Source organism: Neofelis nebulosa, chromosome 8 (assembly GCF_028018385.1).
Source record: "Neofelis nebulosa isolate mNeoNeb1 chromosome 8, mNeoNeb1.pri, whole genome shotgun sequence".
In the NCBI taxonomy this organism is placed as follows: Eukaryota; Metazoa; Chordata; class Mammalia; order Carnivora; family Felidae; genus Neofelis; species Neofelis nebulosa.
The window spans coordinates 86,893,477-86,914,244 of record NC_080789.1 but is presented as its reverse complement, the minus strand read 5'-3'; the positions used below and the strand labels follow the sequence as shown (position 1 = coordinate 86,914,244).

General features: G+C 37.6%; 1 protein-coding gene across 1 annotated transcript; it reads right to left on the bottom strand.

Moving 5' to 3' along the window:
* Positions 1-4,405: 4,405 nt before the first annotated feature.
* Positions 4,406-18,528, bottom strand: LOC131519874 (sulfotransferase 6B1-like). The gene is made up of 6 exons (XM_058743409.1): positions 18,082-18,528; positions 15,576-15,760; positions 13,211-13,337; positions 8,207-8,301; positions 7,867-8,053; positions 4,406-4,951 (listed from the first exon to the last, which is right to left on the bottom strand). The coding sequence occupies exons 1-6, from the start codon at positions 18,224-18,226 to the stop codon at positions 4,833-4,835; spliced, it is 858 nt and encodes a 285-aa protein (XP_058599392.1). The 5' UTR covers positions 18,227-18,528; the 3' UTR covers positions 4,406-4,832.
* Positions 18,529-20,768: the final 2,240 nt, after the last annotated feature.

Genomic DNA, 20,768 nt, shown 5'->3' with positions numbered 1-20,768 from the left:
TTAAGAGATATTAAAAAGTAAGAATCAATAGTATTTCATAACTGGTTTGATTTGGAAAACGGAGGGAAAACAAAGAATTAAATATGACTGTAAGCATTCACGCCCAAGAAACTGAGCAGGTAGAGAGACAGAAAAGTGTCCATTCATTCTTTAAATCATCCATTTATAATGGAATACTACTTGGCAATGAGAAAGAATGAAATCTGGCCACTTGCAGCAACGTGGATGGAACTGGAGGGTATTATGCTAAATGAAATAAGTCAGTTAGAGAAAGACAGATCTAATATGTTTTCACTCATATGTGGATCTTGAGAAACTTAACAGAAGACCATGGGGGAGGGGAAGGAAAGGAAGAAAAAGTTACAGAAAGGGAGGGAGGCAAACTATAAGAGACTCTTGGATACTGAGAACAAACTGAGGGTTGATGTGGAGTGGGGGAGAGGGGAAAGTGGGTGATGGGCATTGAGGAGGGCACTTGTTGGGACGAGCACTAGGTGTTGTATGGACACCAATCTGACAATAAATTATATTAAATAAATAAATCATTCATTCATTTATTATTCCATTCAGCACATCTTTGTTGAACAATTTCTGAAGGCAATACGCTGCATCAGTCACCAAAGAAGCTACCTATGGCCTCTCTGGAAGGATATGATAAAATTGGAAGGGAAAGACTCACATACTGTGAATAGTTAAGTAATAATAGAAGAGAATGTATGATTGGGTTGAAAAAAAGAACTGACTAATGCAGACATGAATTAATAGGGGAATACAAAAATAAGATCAAAATGGGTGGCCTTACCGGAACTGAGGTTTTTGGAAGGTGTAGAATTAAACTGATCTGTGAACTCAATTCCCAGTGAACATTTGTGAAGCACCCACTATGAGTGCTGTACCAGGCTGGGTGCAGTGGAGGAAACCAAAATGAACAGAACATGGGCTTTAACTGGCAAGAACCTTACAAACTGGAATAGGAGACAGACATTGACCTCATAAGACAAAGCTCGAATGATTACGAATGGGAAGGGAAGGGTCACTGGAAGGCCAGTGAAGGAAAATGCCATCTAGTGAAATCTTAGAAGAATCACTGGATTTAGTTAGCAGTTACTTACTGACTAGAGAGGAGGGGCAGAGAAAAAGAGGAGGAAGAAGAATGAAAAATCAATGACAGATGAATCAACTGAGGGACAGTGAGAGGCATTTGGATGAGGAAATGTGTATAAGTTATTTTGTCTGCTCCAAGGAAGTGAAAAAACAAAGTGGGGAGGTCAGAGTTCAGGGGGAGAGATCCAGGATTTACTTTTGAAAAAGGGATGGGGCGCACCTGGGTGGCTATGTTGGTTAAGCATCTGACTCCATATTTCAGCTCAGGTTATGCTAACTAACATAAAAATGAAGAAAGAAAAAGTGAAAACCTTGGGGGCATGGGTATCAGGGCAATTAGTCCGCAGCACATCCTCAGCTATTGCTATCACTATGCAGATACTCCTCTCCATAGTGCTCTGTAACCCTCCTGAACTGGCTCCACCTCCCACCCCCCCCCTCCCCCCCCCCCCTCCACTGGGTCCCAGGGAACAGCACAATGGTCATCAGAGATTCTTCTCCCCAACAAATTACCTAGGGTCTGATAGACATTTTATATAGCCTTAGCAGAAGTCTTGATCCGTAGTCCCCCAACAATCCCCCCAACAAAATCACTCTGCTGTCAAGCCTTGCATCTGAATAAATGCTACCCTCTGACATTCAGTTGAGTAGCCAAAAATCTAAGCTTCATCTTCTATTTTTCTGTCTTGCATACCTGTATTATTAGGTTAACTGGCTCAATATTCATATTATATCCTGAAATTGTCCATCTCTCCATAGCATCTTCTACAGCCACTGCCTGCATGCCCCTCTTCTCTCACCTATGCCACTGTAATAGCCATTTCTCCCTGCCTCCTTCTTTGACCCCTGGGTCCACCCCTATCTAGTGGTCCAAATGATCTTGTCAAAGTGTCTGTAAGGAGGTCTCAGCTCTGTGGAAAATCCCCCAGCTAGCACAAAATCTAAACCCTTTGCCATGCCTCCAAGCCCAGGGAGCCCACTCCTCATTCATGCTGAAACCCCTATGTCACCACCTCAGAATTCCTGGCCCAACACCCCGGCTAGGGAAGCTCTGCAGTCACTGTCTCCTACACGCCTTATGTTATCTTCTTTATGGCACCTATTTGTCCTGACAGATCTCAAAGGTTTCCTTTCTTAAAAAAAAAAAATAAATAAAATATATATATATATATACACACACACACACATATATATGTAAACATGTCTATTTATATATAAATAATATATATAATATATAATATATATAACATATAAATTATTTATATATAAATATATAATATATTATATATAATATGCAATATATATCATATACAAATACATTATATATATTATATATACAATGTATATATATAAAATGTGTGTGTGTATATATATATATACACACACACATTTTATATATATAATGTAAGCATCTTGAGAGAAGGGACTCTTTCAAGTTCATCATGTGTCCCTACAGTCTAAGGCCTGGAACATAGAAGGTGCTCAAAAAATAATTTTGACTGATTAATAATAATCCAGGAATTAAGGCTCTTGTTTACTCCCTTAGATGATTGACTTTAAGCAGTTTTCTACCAAACTGGATTACAACGATCCCGAAGTTACCCTACAGATCTAAAATACTACAATCAAACGAAGTCCTAGGTCAGTTCTTTCCATCTCAATGATCATTTCAATCTTGTGCAAAGATGTTATAGCCTCATAGGATTTGGAGCATTTACCACCACAGTCATTGTCTTCTGCCCTTGCTGTCTCATCAGATCTTCTTGTCTTGCTTTGATGATTTCGTCATTCTCTGCACATCAACATCAGGGAAAGTTACGTGTGATTTGAACTCCAGCATGAAGATGAACCCTTGACCAAGATCACACCTGATTGCCTCTCTGGAATACACTTTATTTGTAACAAATATGTATATGTAGGAGATTTATGATTATCTAATGCTTACTGAATTGTGATAAACCTGATACAAAAGACTTCAATAGATTTGTTACTAAAATATAAGATTCACAATACACCGAGGTACAAAAGCAATGTGTTTGTCTGAGTTAACTCACTCAATCCATCGCTTTGGGTTCATAGCTCAGAGTCATATACAATATGCAGTTTTGATTTCTCACCAAGCCTCGAGTTAGATATTATGGCACATATACAAACAGTATGATGTAGATGTTCATAAATGATGTATTGTCATTTAGGTAAGAATTATGAACTAAATTCACTGAAATTTCATTACAGTGTCTTCTAAGCTAAAGCTACAGAACAATACTATCATAGGAGAGAGACAAAAATAGAGATTGAATTAATCCTAAAATGCTACTGGGAGAGCAGGATGCCTGGGTGGCTCAGTCTGCTAAGCAACTGACTCTTGATTTTGGCTCAGGTCATGATCTCAGGGTCATGGGATCAAGCCCAAGTTGGGCTCCGCACTGAGTGTGGAGCCTGCTTGAACTTCTCTGTCCCACTCTCTCTACTCCTCCTCCATTTGCACTCTTTCTCTCTCTGTCTCAAAAAATAAAAGTACATTTTATTTATTTTTTTTAAGATTTTTTTTTAACGTTTATTTATTTTTGAGACAGAGAGAGACAGAGCATGAACGGGGGAGGGTCAGAGAGAGAGAGAGAGACACACAGAATCGGAAGCAGGCTCCAGGCTCTGAGCCATCAGCCCAGAGTCCTACGCGGGGCTCAAAACCACAGACTGTGAGATCGTGACCTGAGCTGAAGTCGGACGCTTAACCGACTGAGCCACCCAGGCGCCCCTAAAAGTACATTTTAAAAAATGCTACTGGGAGAAATAATACATATTCAAAATACTGGAAAAAATCATAAACACTTCATATTTTTCAAAACTACAAAATAAGACATTTGTAATTTAAAACTTTTTTAAAGTTTATTTATCTATTTTTGAGAGAGTGTGTGCACAAATGGGGAGGGGCAGAGATAGAGGGAAAGTGAGAATCCCAAGCACTCTCCTCACTGTCAGCAGAGTCCATTGTGCAAGGCTTGATCTCACAAACTGTGAGATCGTGACCCTAGCTGAAATTGAGTCAGATGTGTAGCTGACTGAGCCACCCAGCACCCCAAGAAATTATGTAATTAAATGGCTTTATAAAAGATAAAGAAAATACTGGAATTCCATGCCAGTGTTACTTTAATGTGAAAGAGTATCTTTTCATTCTTCATTTCCACCATGTACCAGATTGGGATCATTTGATATAATCTACCTAGTAGGTATTCCATCTTAGTAAGATTATGTTTGTCATTGTTATGACACTGGAGAATATTTCTACACAGACACCAGGTAATGTTGAAATGAAAATGTTTATTTAGAAGTCATAATGTCCAAATAGGCAGAAAATAAATACTTCTCAGACATTTGTTATTTTACACAATCCTTCTCCACTTTTGTTGTACATTAATGCAGTTTATAGAACACCCACAGTAATATGTTCTCCCTGAATAGAAATAATCTCCTTTCCTTATGAATATCCTGAAAGCAGATATATAATTCAGCCATTCCAAGATTGTAAACTTCCTCTTGTTAATAATTCTCTGCTATCACCAAATATGTTAATAACAGTCTCTCATACATGAAACCTTTGACACATTCATGAAGTGTCCATTTCTCACTGAAAGAAATATCTGCTTTTCACATTGGTAAAATATATTTATGTATTCCCCGAGTACTGCATCACATAAAACGGAAAGTGGCTTCATTTTCCATTTATATTAAGAGGAATCTTCAAAATGTCTTGCTAGTTCACTGTGTTTCATTTTCTCTGTGAATAGTTCATCAAATACTCTCTTCTGCTTTGAAGTAAAGTAGTTTATCCAATCACCCACCGCTCCTGGAAAAAATTGGAAATGTATCAGAGAAGAACCAATGTAAATGTACAGCATCCACAAAAACAATCTGTCAGATTTATAATAAAATACGAATGATTTCATTTCTTGGTGATAAGAAGATGGGGGTTATTCTTTTCTTCATTTGTTATGTGTTGCTTTTAATTTCCACAGTAATGGTTGTATGTTAATATTTACAGTTTAAAAAGTTATTTCTTAAAAAGAAAAGAAGATTAAAATATATAGATAACCTAGGTTTTACGACAGCAAGCCAAGAAACGTCTCGCCTAAACTTAGTTGAAACATAAAAGCGACAAAGTGGACATGATGTCACTTCTTTCCCTGTCCTGTGCACCTCTGAAGCGGTAACTGTGCTAACATACCACAGGTCCGCGTAACTGCTCTCTCTCTCTTTTAAATTCAAGTACACTTAACATACAATGTGATAGTGACTTCTGGTGTAGAGTATATTGAGTCAACAACTCTATACATTATTCAGTATTCATGACGATTAAGTGTACTCTTAATTGCCTTCACCTGTTTCATCTTAATTGGTCTCCACTGGGTTCCACTGAGCATCAAAACTTCCTCATTTCTCATTCTCTGTATTATAATCCCTCCCAATCTCTCTGTTTCTCTCATCTCTGCTTGTTTCACCTTCTTTCGCACATCCTTTTCTAAATTCTGTCTTCCCTTTATCTTCTCTCTCCCAATCCTCCTAATCTTTTTCTTGACCCTCCCATATCATCTTGCTCTTGTCCTCCATTTTCAAACTTCTTGGAAGAGTGGTCCTTATTTGCTGCTTCCTTTCTTTCTCATCTCTTCAATTCCCTTAATCTGGCTTCCACTGACACCACTATGGAAGACACTCTCAGAATTCATGAATGATAAACAAACAGCCATGTTTTATCCTGGCCCTCTTTGGAATTCTGGCTGATTTCCTTTCTTGACTTGTCTTGGGTTGTTTCATTCCTATTGATGTTAGCGTCCCTAGGGCTCCCCCTTCTAACCCTTTCTCCACAATCCTTTCCAATCACCCTGAATAATTTTACCTAATTCCACAAACTGCTGATGGCTCCTAAACTGACTTCTGAGTTAAGATCCACCTGACCGTGGCTCATTGCCACTAGCCAAATTATGCCCCTCAGTGTTTTGTACCTGGATTATTACAATAACCTCTTACTGGACTTTATGCCTCTGGTCTCACCCTCTTCTAATCAACTTTCCACCTGACTCTATTATTTTCACGTCCCTTCTTAAAAGAGCAAATAGACAGGGATGGGGTGGGGGTAAAGGACCCCCTCATAATGTCCATCAGAGCTTTTGTTCTCTGGCCCCAATCTTTATCTCCCTCATTCTGCTCCACACATCATATACCACTCTCGCACAGAAGACTACCTGCTCTTTCTAGAAAATACAATGCAAGTCCATAGTGGTTCTGAGATATCCTTCTTGCTGCTAGCTCTTGCTGGAATGTACTTCTTCTCTGTTATTTTCCTGGCAAAGTTTTGCTCATGATTCCAGTCCCCAATCCAATGTCATCTCCTCACCTACTCTGCTAGGAAAAAATTCTCTCTCCCTTACTCATGTTGCTATTCATATTTGTTTATACTACTGGTATAGCTGTTATCACCTTGTATTACTATCTAGATTATGATTTTCTGAAGGACAAGACTGTATTTTATTCAATTTTTTAATCTTAGCACTTAGAAAATACTTATTAATAAATATTTGCTGAATTAAGTTCTCTCCTCCCTCTCAGCCCTCCTTTTGTAACTATAAGAAAATAAAAAATGAATCACCAAAAAAGACAAAAGTAATTTGCAAACTTAAGGCAATATCTGATCCATGTGAGTTAGCAAATATTTGCTTTAGAATGAATTAAATTTAGATGAACCAGAAAATGGAAAACACACCTTTGTGTTTTCTAGTAGGAAATCTGAGTACCTAAACACAGAAAATTTTGCCATTATAAGTTATGAAAATTTTGAAAAATGTTAAAACATTTTTCTCCCATATCTGGATTAAAACTCACATGGATTTCATGTCCACCTGGGTGGCTCAGTTGGGTAAGTGTCTGACTTTGGCTCAGGTCATGATCTCACAGTTCCATGAGTTCAAGCCCTGCACCAGGCTCTGTGCTAACAGCGTGGAGCCTGGAGCCCACTGTGAGTTCTCCCTCTCTCTCTCTCTCTACCCCTCCCCTGCCCCTGCTCTCTCTCTCTCAAAAAAATAAGTAAACATTAAAAAATATTTTTTAAAAACTCACATGGATTTCAAAACAATTCTATATCCAGATGTACCCAAACTACTTTTAAGTTAAATGTTAGGAATTAGTGGAGAAGATTCATTTCCTTCTCTTTGGGTTTTCATGCAGGGGAATGTCCTTAGATAACACTTCCAGCTTCTCTGTGCACCCCTGACTGGTGCAGGGTGAGTTATTTGGTGAGTTTGGAAAAATGCACTGTCAAAACTCATCAGCTCCCTTCTCTCTTCTGAAGAAAACATGTGTCACATACTGCTCTCTACCATGCACTAAATGGGCTGCTTCAGTGCAAGGACGAACTGCATTTGATTGTGACTAAGCAAGCATGTTTGCAAAACTTAGGATAAGTTGTTAACAAATGCACTAGACTGCAGACCTGAGGAACATTCTTCAAGCAACTTTATTATTTCCATCTGTTTGACACTGTGTCTCTCTCAACTGGTTCCTAACTGGGCATGGAAATCTCAATGTCTAGAAATAATGCAATTTGAGAACTTCATTTAATAAGTGTTCACTGAGGGATAACGATGCACAAATCCATTGTGCAAGAGATAGGGTGCACGATGGTGAAATGAGAGATTTTTTAAAAATGGTAAAATGGAACTACTTCCAAATATAAGCCCAGGCAAAGCACCACATCCCGTTATGACTTACCTTTCCTAAATACCAGGTTCCTATTAGTTGTGAGGGCACAGATGGTATGATTTGGATCACAGTTTTCTTTGGCTGCATTATTTTTCATTTCACTGAATGATGTTTTCCGAGTAATCTTATTAATTTCACTGTCACTCACATTTATACCGAGGAAATTAATTATTTTCTTTATGCTTTTAGAAAGATCCTGAGCAATAAGAAAAAAAAAAGTTTTTTAGAAAGTGTAACTCATCAAAACACCAAATTAATTCCCTGTAACCTGAAAACAGAATTTACTGATGTCCTGTTCTAACTTTACTTGACTTAAATTTTGATTGTTGAAATATTAGAAAGGACTTACTTTCTTCATTTCTTCGTAGAATATAATTAGAATGTTTTTGTCATTTTTGTGTTCTTCCCAGCTTAAAACATGATCAAACCAGGATCCATATACAACTAGAAAAAAAAAGTGAATTGTGTTAATATTAAGCATCATGACTTGGTGTCCCAGGGTCTTCCCATTTCAGCAAAGTATGCAAAGTAAGGCACACAGGTATCAAACTTTCAGGTGAAAGAATTTTACTTAAGAATTTTTGAATGGTGGTCGCCTGGGTGGCTCAGTCAGTTAAGCATTTGACTTTGGCTCAGGTCATGACCTCACAGTTCATGAGTTTGAGCCCTGCGTGAGGCTCTGTGCTGACAGCTCAGAGCCTGGAGCCTGCTTCTGATTCTGTGTCTCCCTCTCTCTCTGCCCCTCCCCTGCTTGCACTCTGTCTCCCTCTGTCTCTCTGTGTCTCTCTCACACACATAAATAAACATTAAAAAAAAAAAAAAAAAACCTTAAAGAAGAATTGTTGAATGGGGGCACCTGGGTGGCTCAGTTTAAGCGACCAGCTCTTGATTTCGGTTAAGGTCATGATCTAACAATTTGATTTGTGGGATAGAGCCCCACGTTGGGCTCTGTACTGACAGCGTGGAGCCTCCTTGGGGTTCTCTCTCTCTTTCTCTCTTTGCCCCTCCCTACCTTGTGCACACACATACTCTCTCTCTCTCTCAAAATAAATACATGTTAAAAAAATTGTTGAATCACTCTATTGTACATCTGAATCTAATATAATGTTGTATGTTAACTACACTGGATTTAAAATGAAAAAAAAAAAAGCTAGTTATATATGTTAATACCACGTCTTCTTCAGTAACAACGTGTCATTCATTATCTATGAAGAAACTTACAATTAGGTTTAATAACATTAACTCAATAATTAAGAATTAAATAAGATCTTAAATATTTTTTAAAAAGTTTTCCTTAGAAGAGCTCAAATTAAAAAAAAATACTATTGGGGCGCCTGGGTGGCGCAGTCGGTTAAGCGTCCGACTTCAGCCAGGTCACGATCTCACGGTCCGTGAGTTCGAGCCCCGCGTCAGGCTCTGGGCTGATGGCTCAGAGCCTGGAGCCTGTTTCAGATTCTGTGTCTCCCTCTCTCTCTGCCCCTCTCCCGTTCATGCTCTGTCTCTCTCTGTCCCAAAAATAAATAAACGTTGAAAAAAAAAATTAAAAAAAAAAAAAAAAAACAAGAACTTCTGGGACTGCAATGGCGTCATTACAGTGTCAGCCCAGTTTTCTACCCCATTGGCCCATTGGCCCAGAAGGCTGTACAATAAGAATGGGTGTCTAGAAGGACTGTCCTCATACATCAGTTATCAGCATTCTCACTGCTATTTCAGGGACTTGCGCAATACTTGATCTTAGAATTTCTCAAATTACCATACCAGTTTTAAGGAGTTTTTCTTTTCTTCTCCTCCTCCTCCTCCCCCTCCCCCCCCTCCCTTCCCTTCCCCTTCCCCTTCCCCTTCCCCTTTCCCTTCTTCTTCTTCTTTTTCTTCTTTTATAAAGTAGGGTTTATACCCAGTGCAGAGTCCAAGGCCCAAGGTGGGGCTTGAACTCACGACCTGAGGTCAAGACCCTGAGGTGAGATCAAGAGTCAGATGCTCAACCTACTGAGACCCCCAGGTGCCCCAAGGAGTTTATCTTCTAAGGATGGCCAACATTTACCCAGGAAGAAACACATGGTGGGATAAGATTGATTCTTCTCTTATTCAAATTTAAGAAGTTAACTAGTTTCTAGTACCCCAGACTACACTCACAGACTCAAACTGCGTCACCGCCTCCTCTCAGCAGCTGCAGCCCATCCCAGCCCTGGTGGATGACATCACCACCTAGAGTTGCTGATGCTATGGAAGCCCTCAATACTGTCAGGGGGAACCTAGGCTTCTGTGACTTGCAGCTGGACAGGAAAAGAGGCCTGGTGTCACATCTGGTGGTTATGTGTAATTGACTTGGCCCATTATGGCTTTTCAGCAGGAAATGCATTCCAACATACCCCAAATAGATTGAAGAATAATCTGTTGGATCATAGCCTGATCATTGTTTGAGAGCAGCTATGCGATTACTAACTAATTAATTTATACTCCATCTTGTTCCAGAAAGACTTAAGCCAGCCAAAATTGTCTTAAAGAAGTAAGCTGTCATGCCTTCCTTACTAATATAGAGAATTACACTTTTCATTAATTCTTTAATCAGAATCCTTATTATCCAGACCTATGGCCCTAAAGAAAAAATAACTTCTGAAACAGAGATGTAAAGTATTTCTTTTATGGGAAATGCTTTTCTCCACATCCTCCACTTAATTACAGAATTATACCACCTCCTGTCCTTAGGCATTCAGCATCCAGTCTCTTAATTTTGGTTCAGTTTATGATCTCATGGTTTGTGAGATCAAGCCCCATGTCTGGATCTGCACTGACAATGCAGAGCCTGCTTGGGATTCTTTCTCTCCCTCTCTCTCTCTGTCCCTCCCTGTTTGCTCTCTCTCTCTCTCTCTTAATAAACAAATAAACATTTTTTAAAGTCCCTGAAGAAAATCCCTGAAATACAGTCACATATATTTAACAGAAAAACAGACAACCTTATCTTATAAATAGTAAAAAGTGAGGCTACTCTTCCCACCCAAGTAAATAAATAAAAGCTTTAGTGATTCAGTGACTATCCCCAAGTGTCAACAGGATTTGCCCAGGCTAGATTATCCGATTGTATAATACTTACATGGCAGATCCCTTTGCAATTAAAAATCTTAAAAATCTATTAACATACCTAATAGGGCATAAAAGAATCATCTGGAACCTTTTTTCCATCTGCACCGCCCTTCCCAGTGTACTCAGCTATGACTCTGGATAATGTTGTAGCAAAGGTAGATGCCCTATGACAGCTAGTTTGCTTCCCTGCATATGGATGAGGTTGCCCTCTTTGTGGCTACACTCACAGAAAAATAATCTCTACAACAGGAGCACTAATAGGCCTGCTTTTCCCTGCCCTAGTGAGGCCATACACAGAGGATGCTTTTTGTCTTCTAGGTGCTGCAAAGCAATAGAGATGTGGCCATATTAGAGCTCATGCAGCAGTGAGAGACGTAGTGAGCCCCAGTTCATAATAACTGGAGACAAACGTGGCTTTTCTTTTCTTGAGAAAAAGCAGACTCAAGATCTGTTTTTTTAAAAAAAAATAATTTATGTATTTAAACTCTGCTTATTCCAAAAATGGAATTGAGGCAGAGTGAGGCATGCTAACTATCTTCAAATATTTAAAAGGCTATCATGTAGAAGAAGAATTAATGATGAGGACAACAGCTTTCTTGCTTGATGAGTTATGCCACAGCGCTAAGAGCAAAGATTTTGGAGCTGACACTTGAATTTAAATCTGGGCTCTGCTCCTTAGTAGATATGGATCTGGACAAGTTATCTGGCCTCCCAACATCTGTACTTTCCTCACCTGTAAAATGAAGGTCACATCTAGCTCCTGTGTCCTTGTGAGGATGATATGAAATCGTGTTGCACTGCACTTAGCTAAGTGTCTAGATCACGTCGTAAGATTTTTAAAAATTTTTAACAGTATTGAGATGGAGTGTGTTGTTTGGGGGCAGGAGCTGGGGGTGTGAACCCGTTGTCCAAGTTAAAGAAGTTCAAGTTTAGCCTGCAATATTCTTGGGGATACTACAAAGGTGATTCAAACATCAGGTGGGTGTTTCAATCAAATGACCTTTAATAGACCTGTCATTCCCAAAACTTTATGATTCTACTAAATGTTTGCAAAAGAGGAGCTGAAATATTGTGGGCATAGCATATTCTTCCATAGAGAATACAGCAAAAGGAGTGTTACACTCTGTTGCTAGTGAGTTCCCTAAGTCCTCATGTTAAGGTTATACTTTCTGTGGCCTCTCTTAAATTAACAAGTAAATGCTTAACAATTTGCAAGTGAAATAGTGAAACTAACAATTAAGAAGATTTACCTCCAACCCTCTAGAGAGATAAGACCCTGTGGGCACACACCCTTTCTAAATCATGCCTCTTCTACATTCTGCACTGTCTTGGTATATTATTTTGGTGTAATGAAAGGTTTTGGAAGTCAGGCTTAGAAACTAATGTGTGCGCGTGCATGCGTGCGTGCGTGTGTGTAAGTGCTCCAGACACCAATGAGTCAGGGAAAAATGAATAAATTCAAAAGTCATTCATGGTCATGCAGAACCGACATGCACTGCACAGCTCAATCAAATGACGTATCATTGTAGTATTTTCAGGAGAAATTGCTTTCTGTTCATCTTTATAAAGCCAAGTATCAAGATGCCTAATTCATTTGTTTTATTTGGGGAATGTTTTTTCCCTTTTGCGGGGAAGGGGGAGTTTAGGATTTTTTGCGTGTTGTTTCTGTTGTTTTGGATTTTTTTTTTTTTTTTTTTTTTTTGGATAGAGCGCAAGAGGGGGAGAGGGCACAGGGAGACTGAGAGAGAATCTTAAGTAGGCTCTACATTCAGCATGGAGCCTGACATGGGGCTCGATGCAGGGCTCATTCCCGCAACCCTGAGATCATGACCTGAGCCAAAATCAAGAGTCAGAGGCCCCAAGCCACCCTGGTGCCCCTGTTTGTGTTGTCTTATTTTCCATGTGGGTATACATAAGGCATGTTTCAGACTGCATGTCTAGGCTTCAGCTGTATCTTGCTAAACTCCAATTAATGCATAATTATTTCACTGACAAGACTGACAGTATATGCAAAAAGAGTGATACTTGATCAGAATTAATCTGTTTTTAAAACATTTCAACCAGCTCAATAAGTAATTGCAAATACGTACCACCCGTGGGTGATAACAAAGACTGAGGAAGCAAAGTGAGAAAGAATGGCTTAGAAGCAAAAGAATTATCTATTCAAGTGTATTTCTGAAAGCAGGCCATTAGGGTCCATTTAAACTTTTGGAAAATGCTTTTGTGTTGAGTGGAGCTGTATATTATGAATAGAAATCATTGTTATATTTACCATCTCCTCTTAGGAAAAGCTCTAGAAATCCAGCCCAGGTTTCAATGCCAGGGAGATTGGGATTATCTCTGTAGTAGTGGAATAAAGAAACGGCTGTATCCTTTGGATTCCTGACAATGTAGATAATCTGTTAAAACAAATTAGTTTATTTTTAGATGGAATAGCCCCAAAACAAAGCATTTTCTAAATGAAAGCAACCAAATCTACCTGTACAAACCACAATTTTTTGCGAGTTTACTCAGATTATTAAGCATAGATTCAGGCCAGTGTTTCTAACTTAATGTGTGTACGAATCATCTGGGAATCTTGCGAAAAAGCAGATTCTGATTCAGAGGATCCAGGGTGAGACCCGGCATTCTGCATTTCTAACAAGCTCCCAGATGACATTGGTGCTGCCAGCCACCGACCACACTTTCCCAATTTATGTGCTACATGTGGCCTTATCTTTTTAGCAACGGACATGAGAAACCCTCTATTAATTTGTAGGACAAGATTACTTTTTTAATATAAAAAACTTCTAACAGAAAAAATTTTTAGTAATTTTGTAACATGACTTAAGTACACTAAAATTTCTTATAAATTATCTATTCTTATTTATAAGAAGAATGATGTTTTGGAATTGCATATTTCTACAATTTAATCCCCCACAGAGTAAGGAATCTGAGCTACCCTCCTAATTGACAGAAATGCTGCAACTGCAATCTAATTCAATTTAATAAATATTTGTTTGGTACCTCCAGTAGACCAGGCAGAGTGGAAAGTTCAAGGTCTGAGAAATATGACTAGTAAGACAGAAATATTACCAGCTTTCTCAAAACTTGCAGTGAGGTGAAAGAATGCAGTGTTATGAAAGATATAATAGGGACATACAGAGTGTAGTAAGAGCTTCTGAAAAACCTCAGGAAACCAGTGCGAGACACTGGCTATAATAGGACTATCTTCGATCATGGTCATGAGTATCAGATGTCCCACTTGCTCTTAAATTCATAATCAGGTGTACACATTTTATGTAGGTTATGAAGTGTTTACTGAGTTATGCTGAATGTAGCTATCTTTCTGTACTGTGTCCATAGTCCAGGTATTGTTATGTAGCTATCTTTCTTTCTGTAATGTGTTCATAGTCCAGGTGTCGTGTAAGATCCACATGAAGAACACCTGCTCCTCTTTACATGAGAGATGTGCAAAGGCCACCGTGCACAGAGATGAAAAGCCACCTTTACCTCCCCTTTGCCCCCATTATCCTCTCTTCATCTCAAGAGATAATTGAGGAGTAACTCAACACTTCAGGCTTTCTTTAATTGCTCTCTGCATCCTGAGCAGATTCACAGAAACCCAAGGCTCTGAAAGCAGTTTAAAAATCCATTCACTGCCTTAAAAAAAAGAGATAAAGTGGCAGAATCTTAAGCCTTAGCCATCCGGTTGGAATTTTTTATTTGTTTGTTTTGGTAGAGAGAAGAGTATTTTAGGGTCTTTGGAGAATACCCAAAGTTACCTGTCAGTATTATCATTGGGAAAGGCAATGCAAGCTATTAATACATAATACATATTTTAAAATAATGTATTCTGGGGTCACTTCGGTGGCTCAGTCAGTTAAGTATCTGACTTCAGCTCAGGTCATGATCTCTTGGTTCCAGGGTTGGAGCCCCGTGTCAGGTTCTTTGCTGACAGCTCAGAGCCTGGAGCCTGCTTTGGATTCTGTGTCTCCCTCTCTCTCTTTCCCTCCCCCACTCATGCTCTGTCTCTCTCTCAAAAATAATTAAACATTAAAAAATATTTTTAAAAAAGAATGTATTCTGTAATTATGTGTAGTGACACATGTTAAGTAGAATTATTGTGGCAGTGATTTCACAATATGTAGAAATATCAGGTCATTAAGTGGTACATCTGAAACTAATACAATGTTATATGTCAGTTATACTCAATAAATACACAATATTCTAAGAAACATTAGGGGGTGGCTAAAAGATATGAAGGGAAGGTAGAATAGTTCTCTGAAAAAAATTAAATATTAATTAATATCATGATATGAACTAAAAGCATAAATTTCATGTAAGAGAGATTGGAAACAAAAAAAGGGGGGAGACAAAGATAAGGAACAAAACATAGGAGTCTAAGTAAGATTGAGAGTAGAGAAACATGGCAAGAAGAATTGACTATCTGACAAATCCTGCGGGAGCACGGAAAGTCAGCATCAACCCTAAGCTCTCAAGGCTAGGGAGGTGGCAACAGAGGACAGGTAATCATCTTGGGAAACCAGGTGCAAACAGAGACTTTCACTTCCCATTAGGGATGAAAGTGACAGATCAAGAAGCCAAGCCCAATTCTATGGTACTCTCAAGCCTTTGCCCTTACCCACTGATCTTACCTTGCATTGTTTTTGTTTGATATTCATAGGTAGCATGTTGTAGCTCAAATGTGTTGGAATAACTCTTCTCTTATGATACATGTTTAGCTCTTCAAATTTAGAAATGTCTCCCAACTCAATAGGAGATGTTAGACTCATGCTAACATTGGGAATGTTCTCAATGACCTCTGCAACCCAGTGAGTACCTTCACACAAAAATAAAACAAAATGCATTTTTAAATTAAGTGATACTCTTGATGAAATAAATAGAAAATTAGCATGATTTTATAAGAGCTATGAGTGCATTAATTTTCCTATAAATAGTTATTATTGTTTGACACTCACTGAAACCTGTTTGAACGCTTGAGACGATAATTCACTTTTCAGGAAGAATCACACTTTAAAGAGCATGAAGAGACCTTAAAACTGCATAAGCCATTTCCTCAGCTTGAAATACTCTTCCATGCTACCCTACCTCTAGCACCTTCTCCAATTTGCAAATACACAGGTCTTTCCATATACAGTTCCTACTGGTCCTGCAAGCTCATGCATCTTGCTGTTTTATATACTGTCTTCTGAGTCCCTGCTCTCCTGGCACAATTGTTTACTCTCTCTGTCCCTCCAAAGTAGCACTTACCAGAGTAGAAATGTCATTGCTTATATTCATGTCCATCTCCCCACTCCCCCCTGGAAGATAGACACTGGATCTTATTTTTTTGTGTGTGCAAACACAGAGTAGTGGTGTAGACAAAGCATTTGAACAAGGAGCAAATGCTATATTCAAATATCATAAAGACACAATCCTATGCTACCATGAAGTCTGGAAGGAATATCACTTTATGTTTATGTGAAGCAAATATGGATGTGCTCCAACATTGTGGACAACAGTAAGCTGGAGCCCAGAAGTAGAAGTTTGGTAGGGAGGATGCTTTGCTGATTTGAAACCAATGTTTCTAAGAAGTTTAAATCAGGCCAGTGTCCACTTATCCCACTGTAATTCCAGCTCCAAATTTGTTACGACATTAACTAATATATAGTTGAATAAATATTTAGAACTTAAACATGGTTCTCATTTGCACGATATGTTTTAAATTAAAGACTATTTTAGATTATGATGTTAATAGGTCAAATATTTATAATATTCATATAAACATGACTAATATAGTAATGATATTTCTATCGTTTTCAAAAAGTGTATTGATATATTCTGGCGAAGGAGAGAGAATACAGTTTTGTGCTGCCGAAGAGACCTCCGGACCTGGTGAATGATGCCCATTTACAGGCACCAACACGTACAGTGGAAGCTTTATATATGGTTGTTTATACAGAGTATAAACTAGCCACTTGCTCAAAGAACTTTAAAAGTCTCATAAATTACTTTCTGAACTAACATATCAACTTAGGGTAAGGTATATTTACTCACAGAGTGACCTGCTACATAGAATACTGAGATTTTCTGGAGGCAATCATTTAATTTCCATTTGCAGCACTATTTTCCAATAGAAGAGTTATGTATGTGATTTATGTTTATTCTCAAAAAACACGCCTGGAAGATCTGGCCCTATGTGAACTCTGTGAGGGCCTCTTGGGCCTGACAGAGTCAGGTACGTGAACTAAATGCAAACATAATTGGAAAGGGTTTAAGCTCTTAGTTGCTGACCCATCCCAGCAGGTGTATGCCCCTCTGCACATGTCTGGAAATCGCAGCTAGCAGTTAGATATTATATATCCTGGTCACCTCTCAACATTAAAAATAATATCGAATTAATTTTGACTATTCCCAGGATGATATTATTCATAATGGTCCTTTCTTTCATGTGTGTAATATGTGGAAATAAACTTCGAAGAATAAGGCATAAAATTTAACACTAAAAACACTTACATTTGTTTTTATTAGCCCAGGAGAAAAAATTATTCATTTATAAATCAATGATTAAATATGAATTGAACTAATACTATTTGTCGCCATGCCTGGCATAAATATGAAGAGAACTTTATAATGGTACAGATATTATGCTTATTATATATGTCAATATCTGTATGCTTTATCAAATAGAAACAAGATCATAGTAAAAGCTCTAATTCCTCCAGTTGAATTTTCTCAAAACACAGTTCTCAATGTTCTAATGTCAAACTTTTTCATTAAAATAAGCATTTAGGGTCTCTTGGGTGACTCAGTTGGTTAAACATCTGACTTCAGCTCAGGTCATGATCTTACAGTTTGTGGGTTCAAGCCCTGTGCAGAGCCTGGAGCCTGCTTCAGATCCTGTGTCTCCCTCTCTTTCCGCCCCTCCCCTGCTTTTTCTCTCTCTCTCTCTTTCTCTCTCTCCTCAAAAATAAACAAATAGACATTTAATAAAATAAATAAATAAAATAAAGTAAGCATTTAGGATACTTAAATGTCCTATGAAACAATTCTGAAAAATAAATGTTTTATAAAAATATTATTATATTTCTTCTTATTTCTTACATTTCACATATTTAAAAATGTATTTATACATTTAACATACATTAAAATAAACTTTACCTGATTTTGGGTAGGACACCAGAAACACATCATCTTCTCTTGCATTGAAAAAATCCAGGGACTTTAGAAGTTCTTCTGAACACATAGTAGAATAGAGGATCCCCTTGAATTTATGAAGAACACTTGACGGCTTCTGGAATGGCATCTTTCTTCAAGTCAATCAAAAAGTATTTACTAAACACTAACTTTACACAAGGCACAGAACAAGGATGGTCCTTGATGTCAATCCTAGCTCAGTGGCAGTGTAATCCTAGAATTACTAAGCTAGAGGAATCTATATATACGCTTTGGAGCTCTTCACAAGAGTAATTTTTAAACCATAACTAAGCCAAAGTCTACTGTGAAAATAATATTTTTCTTGATAACACATGTTACAAAATATTTTCTTGATAACACATGTTACAAAATATTACCTCCCAACTTGACATTCAGAATAGTTTACAAACAAAGCTATCAAGATCTCAGAATGTAATTATTAAACAAAGGGACTAGAGTTATTCAAATTCTTTTGCTTTAATAAGGAAAGACTTATAGTGGCTATCATGGATTACGTCACTGTGGAAAGGACTAGAAAAGTTGAACTTCGTGTTAATATTAACACATAGTAGAGGAAGTAGCTAATATGTATTGCGCTGCAGGAAGAGGAGAGGAGTGGTGCAAGAAAATATAAATTTTTCTTAGAATTGGCAGATATATCTGTGGCTAAAAATAAACCTTGCAGGAAACACTTTAGGAAAGATAACACAGAAATCAGGAAACCCAATCCAGAAAAAAGACATCTTGAGCTTTGATGTATACATGCTGAAATAAACAAATTTTTGTCTGAGTCATTCTTTGCTTTTGTCACTAATATTGTTATATTCTGGATTAGATTAGATATGGCAACAAAGTGCCCAATTACTTCTGTGACCCACAGTTGAATCTTTTTTGTTTACTTTTCTAATCATCAAAAGAAATGTATATCAACAAGGAAATGACCAGCATTTTAATTGAGCATAAAAAAGTAGAGGTCTACTGTGAAGAAGTAATTGAAGAAGAAAGATATTTATGATAGTGGCAGAAATGAAATCCAGAATAATCATACACATAGAAAATCCCAAAGAATCTGAAAACAATTAGAATGAATATGTAAATTGAGCATGGTTGCTGGATTATGAGGTCAATACTTGAAACTAAATTGTATTTTTATATTCTAGCAAAACCAACTGAAAAATGAAATTTGAAAAACACCACTATTTATAATAATATGAAAAAACCCTCAAATCTCTAGAAATAAATCTAATAAAAGATGTGCAAGTCACTGAAAACTATAATTACTGAAACTGGTTAAAGAAAACCTAAGTAAAAGGAGAGATATACCTTGTCCATGGACCAGAAGACTCAATATTATTTAAATGTCAAATTCTCCTTATTGATCTATAAAGTCAATTCAGCTCGATCAAAATCCCAACAAGTGTGTGTGTGTGTGTGTGTGTGCGTGCGTGTGTGTAAATTGACAAACATTTATATGGAAATACAAAAGCAGAAGAATAGCCAATGAAATCTTAAACAAATCTGTAAGACTTAAATTATCATTGATAATTTAAGCTTACCATACAGCAACAGTAACTAAAACAGTGTGGCCTGAGCCCAAGGATACATAATAGATAAATGGAACAGAATGAAGAGTACGGAAAAAGATCCACACATAAATTGTCACTGGATTCATAACAAAAGTATAATTCAGTCAGAAAAAGATGGTCTTTTTAATGAATAGTGCTTGTTCATTTGGATCTATATGGGGGAAGAAAAAAACTTACCATACACCATATTAAAGAAAAATTCAAGATATATCACAGAATTAAATGGGAAAAAAAGCTTCTAGATGAAAAAATGAAGTATATTTTCATGATCTTTAGGCATATAAAGGTTCTTAAATATGATACACAAAAGTGCTAACCATTAAAGAAAAAGTTATACTTGTGATTGATTAAATTAAGAGCCTCTATCAATTAAAGGTCACTATTAAGAAAGTAAAAAAGCAAACCACAGAACTGGAAGAAAATAGTGTAATTACATATATTCAACATTGTACTCATTTCCAGACTCCTTAAAGAACTCCTAGTAATCAATAACAAAAAAATCAAACAACTCAACAACATAAAAAGAGCATACCCCTGAGTAAACCTTTGGAAAAGTGTTCCACATCATTAGTTGCTGGGGAAATGGAAATTAAAATTAGCATTATAGGAAGATCCACTCTCACACTGTTGGCATGAGAAGCTCTGTGGACCCTCTCCTTGAAGAAACAACCAGAAATGATGACAGTTCTTTTAAAAGTAAAATAAACATTTAAAATCTGTAGAAATGGGGATCCCTAGTTGCTCAGTCAGTTAAGCATCCGACTTCGGCTCAGGTCATGATCTCATTGCTTGTGGGTTCAAGCCCTGTGTCGGGCTCTGTGCTGACAGCTCAGAGCCCAGAGCCTGCTTTGGATTCTGGGTCTCCCTCTCTCTCTGCCCCTCCCCCACTCATACTCTGTCTCTCTCTGTCTCTGTCTCAAAAATAAATAAACATTAAAAAAAATTAAAGTCTCTAGAAATGGTTCAAAATCAGGAAGCAAATGAAGAAACATCTATTCAGGAAAATATTTGCAAATCATATATCTGGTAAGGGACTTGTGTCTAGAATATGTAGAGAACACTTAC

What these genes read in the sequence shown, in the direction of transcription:
- LOC131519874 (XM_058743409.1), bottom strand. Translation starts at nt 18,226, where the DNA reads ATGCCATTCCAGAAGCCGTCAAGTGTTCTTCATAAATTCAAGGGGATC. An exon ending in GCTTTTCCTAAGAGGAGATG is followed by an intron (nt 8,302 to 13,210) that starts GTAAATATAACA and finishes TTTTTTTTCTAG; the next exon opens with TTGTATATGGATCCTGGTTT. An exon ending in GAACCTGGTATTTAGGAAAG is followed by an intron (nt 4,952 to 7,866) that starts GTAAGTCATAAC and finishes AATTTTTTCCAG; the next exon opens with GAGCGGTGGGTGATTGGATA.